Source organism: Charadrius vociferus, unplaced genomic scaffold (genome assembly GCF_000708025.1).
Source record: "Charadrius vociferus isolate BGI_N301 unplaced genomic scaffold, ASM70802v2 scaffold234, whole genome shotgun sequence".
In the NCBI taxonomy this organism is placed as follows: Eukaryota; Metazoa; Chordata; class Aves; order Charadriiformes; family Charadriidae; genus Charadrius; species Charadrius vociferus.
This window is the reverse complement of record NW_009648148.1, coordinates 691,138-698,337: the sequence shown is the minus strand read 5'-3', so window position 1 is coordinate 698,337 and position 7,200 is coordinate 691,138. Positions and strand designations below refer to the sequence as shown.

Here is a 7,200-nt window from a genome sequence, read left to right as displayed (position 1 = left end):
GGAAAGTTTGATTTAAAGTAACATATGTGCTTCCTTTGAAACTTTTAGTGATTAAAAAACCTTTTCTAGTCATCTGTAATTCTCCATTATTATGGAGAAGAGAGCAAGAAAATCGAAACAGCACATAAAGGTCAGTTTGTTGCTATCTTCCATTCAAAAATGCAATCATACCTCAAGCATTATGATACTGGCGTGCAGATACACTTAGGACCTAAAAGGTTTCTTTTGTAAATATTTTCTATGATTTTGTCTGTGCATACATTATAAGTTGCACAGCCAGAGCAGAAGTCTGCAAACTTTTCTATCCTCTCTGCAATGAGTTATAAAAAAAAAAAAAGTAAGAAGTTAATAACATTTACCAAATCAATGGGAAAGTAAACACAACATCTATAAAGTATCTAGAAACCAGTGAGATGTAAATGACAACAGACATTTTCCATTCTTCAGTGAGAAATATGGCTCACTGAAAGAGACTGGGGAAAAAAGTGCAAAGCTTCCTCTGTTTTCCTTTCCATTAATAAGGAATGAAACAGAACTAAGTGAGTCAATATAGTCCTTATCTTGAATTTGTGAAATACTAATCATACCCCTCAAGAGTAAGTGGCATATGTTTCTTTTGATAGCTTACTGTTTGATTCTTTGCCTCATTAATGTCTAAGATGCAAGTCCTTTTTTCAAAACCAAAAGTAATTGCTGCAAAAGGTGCTTTTACTAAATTGTTATGCCTTGTACCTAACACTGTTTCTGTGGTTTAGTGGTAAATATGGATCTCTTAATACCTACCTGATAATGGATCTACTGATATCATGGCTATATTAAAAATCTAGCAGGTTGAGAAAGGTATTGCTCTTACATATGAAACTAGCCAAAAGGAACTGTACAAAAGTAGATGATTCATCAGAGCACTAAGGAGTGGAGGAATTTTAAGGCTTTTAAGAGGGGTCATCTCTGGTGCTTATATAACCTTTTCACTTAGTTTTTAGTTTTTGTTGTTGTATCACCACAAAAGGCCAGTCTCTTACCTAGAGACACCTGTACATGAAGGGAGATATATGAAGTGCCTCACTCCATTTCCAGCTACTTTATTTGTTTCTCCACGTCTTATTTTGGATTTTCAGTATGCTACCTGAAGCAAGCAGCTTCTCTTCTTCATTAGAGAAGGAGTTGGCAACTAAGTCATATCTGAGGATTACTTTCTGGGGAATCAGACAAGTAAAAGTGACGTGATGCCATGTGAAGAGTCTTTGTCCAAGTGGCCATGCTTGAGGTCAGGGGAGCTGTGCTGGCAGAACAGGAAATTGAGCAGAGACATTCATAAACATGGAAATATTCTTCTTTGCAGGGCTGGACATTCCTGAACATCTTCAGCTCCTGTTGAACATGTTGAGAAAGCACTCAACGTTTTTAAGTTTCAGTCACAGATGGCAATGCATTTTCAAATATTTGTTTAATATCACATATGGCAAGCACCATCTTTCTTTTACCTAAACATAACAAGGTGGGGGCAGCTGGGGAGAGAAGAGTCGGGGGGGAGCTTTCTACAGGTGAGAGCTCTGTGAAAACTGGCTGGCTCTGGCCACAGTAAAAGCAAGACAAAAGCGGATTGCAGACATCCAATTAGCTACCACCCACAACCCAGAGTTGTTCCCATTAGAGCAGAAGAATATAAAATCTATATGTTGGATACCTGTTTAGACACAGATAAACTTCTTGCCTTCTTCAAAACTGTGTGCACATGGCTCCTACTGTTTCCTGCTCTGCACTGTTGTCCTGGGAAGCACAGGTGTGGATTGCAAGGTAGTTGCTAATAAGACAAGTAAGTTTAAAGATGTCATTAAATAATATTTGTGTGGAATCTACTTAATATTAAAGACTCTAAAAAATTATTATCATCATTTGTACTACTTGGAGTCAAGTAGGAAAAGTACTGAGGCTTATTGTTACTTTTGAGCAGAACTTAAGCTGTGTGCAGGTAACACGGATTGTTTGTGCATCCTCTGTATCACTAGAGTAAAAATGGATCTCTGTTCGATCCCATTAAGTTAATAGAAAGAATCTAAACAACTCTTTTGGACTGAGTTTGTTCTCTCTGATACAGTGAAATGATATAGAGATGAAAGTAGTAAAAGCAGGTAGATGATCAAGTTCAGGTGACTGATGTTTTTAATATATTGCTTACTCTTGTCCAAAAGAACCATAGCCCAAACCAGCCAACTGATAGAAAATCTACCACTCACACCATGGGGAAAAAAAAAAAGTCATAAATTTCTTAGGCAAAATGTATTTCTGAAAGTCACTCATATCTACGAGGTTGCTGTTTGAAGCAAAACTCTGAAAAGCCAAATACTGCCCTTGTGTTCACTGATTGTATCTTTATTTGGAGGATAAACTTCAATGCTTATTGTGGACAATTTCAGTTATGCACCCAATCTCTGCCTAAAGTTCTGCATCTTTATTGTTTTCAAGATTTTCATCTTCAGTGCTCAAGACCATTAAACCTCTTTTTTTTTTTTTAACTGTTAATTTCTCTGAATAAAAGCCCCAACTTCATTAAACACCATTATGTAATCAGATGGACATTAATGTAAGAAACAGGCCCTAACAGAATTGCTTAATCATTTAAAGGAAAAGTTCCACAGTGGTACATCAGTGGCTCCTCAGCAAGTTCAGTAATAACTCCCACAAGGTCATTGTACTCACACCGAAGTAATTTGAAACAGAAAAGTGGGCATTCATAAAATTGTTATTCTCATGACTCCGCCTTCTTTTCAAGTATATGGATGCTGTCTCATTTTAAGAATCTTGGGTGGTTTGAGTTGACTTCTGAGAGATCCAATGCTTCTAGGCTCTTTCCTTATTCAGTCATTTAAGTAAGATGAATTAGATAGTGTAAACTGGTGCCCTCTTCTCTGCTGCAGACTTTTTTCAGGAGTACAGATTATAGATAAATATTTTAACATCAAAACATTAATGTTTTGTACAAAGGCCAAGAGTTACTAGAGCTAAACATCGGTGTGACACTCATCGCTATGCATACAGCCTAGGAAACCTGTGTGTGGAAACTTTATGCTTGCTGTACAACAGGAGCAAACAAACCAAACCTTCTGTGCTTTGCCACCAGGGCAAGCTGCAGAGAGAAAAATTGCTGAAAGGTGATTCATGCAGTGAACTGTCTATTGAGTGGGGTGGTTTGTTTGATTTTTTTTTTTATTTTTATTTTTTGTTATTGAGTAATTTATAGCAAAAGGAAATCTAATCTTTTCTGATTCACAACAGGAAAATAGTTTTATCCTGTTGAAGGTGTGTTGATAACCTTTTATTGTTCCTCATTAGTCTGGACTGAGATATTATTTTACTTAGTGTTAAGTAGTTCGTTGAAACAAAGCTACCTGTTGAGGGGGAGAAAAAAAAAAAAAAAAAAGGAATTGAGGCAAAATGCATTTAATCTTGAAAATTATACCTGTGTTTCTTCCTGAGGCAGTGGAAGCGCAATTTTGCATTTGGCTAAAACTGATCAAAGTCTGTGCTGCTGCTGGAAGGGATGGCCCTACCTTCCTCCTCCTCTCCTCAGCCCTGCGAGTCATCAGTCTCATAGTTCAGGGAGCTGAGTCAGCTGCTGAAACCTCTTTGTTCTGGGGTGTTTTTTTTGTTTGGGTCCCTCCCCCAGCCCCAAAGAGTGGCTTTTTTAGCTGCACCAATGATCTGATTTGTTGTGTGGCCACATGCTAGTGTTGACACAGATGCTGTCACAGGAAATGTTCAGCCAAGGTTTGGGAAAGGCATGGGAAGGGCAGGGGTAGAACCATCCTCTTTTGTGGCAGCCTCCTGTTAGGGCCATGCCCACTTCAATCCTGCCAGAATTGTTTTCAGGATGGGCTGCAAGGATTGCAGTTTACTAACCTGAGTTTGCTACTAGAAGATAAGACAGTTCCCAAGTGTTACTTCTTACTGCATCTGGGGAGATGAGGAAATTCTGGCAGCTGCTACAGGAGCCACTTTGGGCACTGCATGTCTGGTTTTCCTAGGACTATCAGATTTATCAGTAGGCCAGCACTAACTGCGTTCTCAAGTTGCTTTTTTTGCTTACGTTTTGTTGTTCTGGTGAAGGAAGGTGCTTGGTTGCTAAGAGCAAAGGAAATATAACTGTCCAGTAAGGGCTGTGGTACCATTGTGACAGAGGAGAAAAAGTAACACTTGATTGTTACTTTATTTATCTTAAAAGCCAAGTGACGTTAACCATATTCCTTACCTATCTTGTGAAAATAGAACCTAAACTTCCATCAAATGCAATTATTTGATAAAAGCCCAGGTAAATCTATCCTGTCTGCGTCAATCCTAGGACATCAAAGCTTTTTCCAAAACTATTCTTTTATTAATTTTCAGGATAGCTGGTCAATTATTCCCCTGTAAATTTTAAGCATTAGTTTAACCAGGAGGTTAACCAAAGCCCAGTGCAGCCTCTGTTCTTATTTAAATAAATGTTAGTAATAATGAGAACAGAAGAACGGCCCACAAGCCAATGTCTGTCTGTGTCAATATCCTGTGACTGCCCCTTGTCTGTGGTCTACCCTTAGTAATGACCACAATGCAGGAAAACCCTGCAGTGATACTTACCCCAGCATAATCCTCCAGCTTCCAGCAACCTGCAACTTCTCAAACCACAGGTTCTATCGGTGTGTTTAATCTCTCCCCTTCTCTCCTCTCCTTTTCAGGCAAGAATCAGATTCAGGACAACATACAGGTAAACCAGTTGCTCTACCATGAAACAACAATCCTTGGGGTTTGGGCTGTTCTGTATTCCCAGCTGCAGCAACCTCCCCTGAGATTTTTGGGATTGGTTGCAGTATTTTCAGAGTGCTTCTTCAAATCCACCTTTTTTTTCAGCATCAGTTCTATGCGAGACTGAAACAAATAACAGATTCCATCTTCAGCTGGATCAGAAGGAGAGCTAATCTCACAGGTATGGAACTTGTTATGTTCCTAACAATATATTATTTTTTTCCTTATTCTTCTCTGTCCACCTTTTCCCCTATCCTGATGGTATTTCTACAGATGAAGACATTAATTCTAAACCTAGAGGTGCAAGTAAAATATACATCTGCAGTCTCCAGCAAGCGGGTGATGAGAGAGAGACTTGCACCGAGAGCTTTGGGAACTATTTTTCAAATATCTATGCATCGGGTAAGACTAAATTAAAAAAAAAAAAACAAACAAAAAAAATACCCAAACCAAAACCTTATACTTTGCGATTACCGTATCTTAAATGTTACCAAGAACACACCCATCTTCTTGGCCTTTTCTCTCAGGAAGACCTGATAGGCTTCAATAGCATGCTGTGGAGCTTTTGTGGCAGGGTCCTTAGGGACCACCACATGTTAGAGAAGAGAAAGGGAAGGACACTTAGCGTGAAGATCCCTTTTCTCCAACCTCTGCTTCTGTGTATCATTGCTCTCAGCAGTTCTCTCAGTCTCGTCATCCTTGTTATATCTTCTTCCTCTTCAAAACTTATGAAGAAATAAATTTTCCTTTCTTCTTATCAGGAGAAATCTGAGAGAAGAGTATTTTTTGAGGTTGCTGTCTCAGAGAGGTTGAAAACTGCTGGTGGTGTGGATTACTAAAACAGTTGTGCAGAAAATTGAGGGAAACTGGACAGTCCATGGAAATCTTTTCCCATCCTCCAGCTGTGTCTGTCTTCCAAATTCCCCCGCAAATATGAAAAATGGCATTTTCAGGACCATGGGGAGGAAGAAAGTATCACGCTGAGGAAGAAAGGATGTTCACCTTCTGTGTTGTCCACTCCCATGAAAGTACAGCAGTCACTGTGTCAGCCACCTCTCTGGAACAGTGTGAAGATTTATGGAAAAAGTCTCCTTTTCTTGCTGTGAGGTGTGTTCTGCCATTGCTGCTGGAAGGGGGAGTTGAGAAGTAGTACACTGCTGTGTCTTGGGAATGGCTGTGAAGCAAGCTAAGGCTTCCCTTCTCACCCTTCCTCATCTTCCCCACTGGCAGAGGGCCACTAACCAAATGACTAGTTTTCCACGAGCCAGGTTTGCACTCTTGGCACTTCTTATGCCAGAAGCAAGAAGTACAGCATAATTACAAATGTAAAAACATTCACATGCTAAGGCCCTATGCTCTTAACCATTTTTTCCCCTTTTCTCACCGTTTTCTTATATCTCTATTCCTGTTTGATTGCCTGTGAAATGGATATACAGGGAGAAACTCAGCAGAATATTCATACTCACTAAGACAGTCTCTGACCAGCCTGGCTGAGCTGATAAAGCTTAACACTGATTTGCACATTCTCTTCATTGCTGCCTAGAATTGTTACCTGCTAAAAATGCTGAAGGCTTTGCAGAACAGTTCTTGCTCGAGGTGGCAGACATTCTCCTGAGTTACTTTAAAATAATCTGTGATGGAGAAAATAAAGTTCAGAACTTTCACTGCCTCCATCAGCTTCTGGAGGCCTTCAAAGGGTTCAACCTGGAGCTGTCTGACCTTGCTGATTATAGGGACACTCTAAAGTGTGGAGTTAAAACAGGTAAAGTAGCAAAAACGTACATGCCTCATTGTCACATCACTTCATGGATGTGTGAAGTATTGATTCATGGTTTGGACTAGATTTGTATGAAAATCTGGAGTTTATCAAATGTGTGGTATATATTTTGTGGTAATTCTATATTTCCAGTAATGTTCATAATTCTCTGAAAAGGTTTTGTTACTATAGGAGACATTTGGTGGGAAGAGATGTACTACTCTGGGACCAGTTAACATATCAGAAGAGTTATTTAAGCTGTCTCATTATGATAATGTTAATTGAAATGGTAATGCTTTTGCAGCGCTGGATTGATTTTTGAATTGTTTCATTTTCCCCTCTTCTTGAAGGTATTGTTTATGACATGCTTGTCTGACTTCCCATGTCCATTTTTTTCCTTTATATCTTCAGCTACGTTGTTTGCAGTATTTAAAGAGGCGTTAAGTAGAGCACAGTCTTTACCTGAGTACAGTCCAGGAAGGAGCAGAAAGATGCAAAACCATTTGGGTTTGTTTGGGTATTCACAGACATATGGAGTTCCAACCCTGAAGAAAATAGGATGCTTCTGAACATCTGCCAAAATGAATAACTTCAGCAAACACTTAAGTGTGATCCTAATGTAGATATTAAAATTAGTTATTTGGGTTTTTTTAATGCTGCCTAAT

General features: G+C 39.1%; 1 protein-coding gene across 1 annotated transcript in view; it reads left to right on the top strand.

Moving 5' to 3' along the window:
* The first annotated feature begins 3,722 nt into the window (after positions 1–3,722).
* Positions 3,723–7,200, top strand: part of LOC104285486 (glutamate decarboxylase 1-like) — an 18,790-nt gene continuing 15,312 nt past the window's right edge. The window contains 5 exon segments of the mRNA XM_009883950.1: positions 3,723–3,768; positions 4,713–4,741; positions 4,885–4,960; positions 5,053–5,181; positions 6,323–6,541. Of these exon segments, the coding sequence (XP_009882252.1) occupies positions 3,723–3,768; positions 4,713–4,741; positions 4,885–4,960; positions 5,053–5,181; positions 6,323–6,541 (499 nt within the window).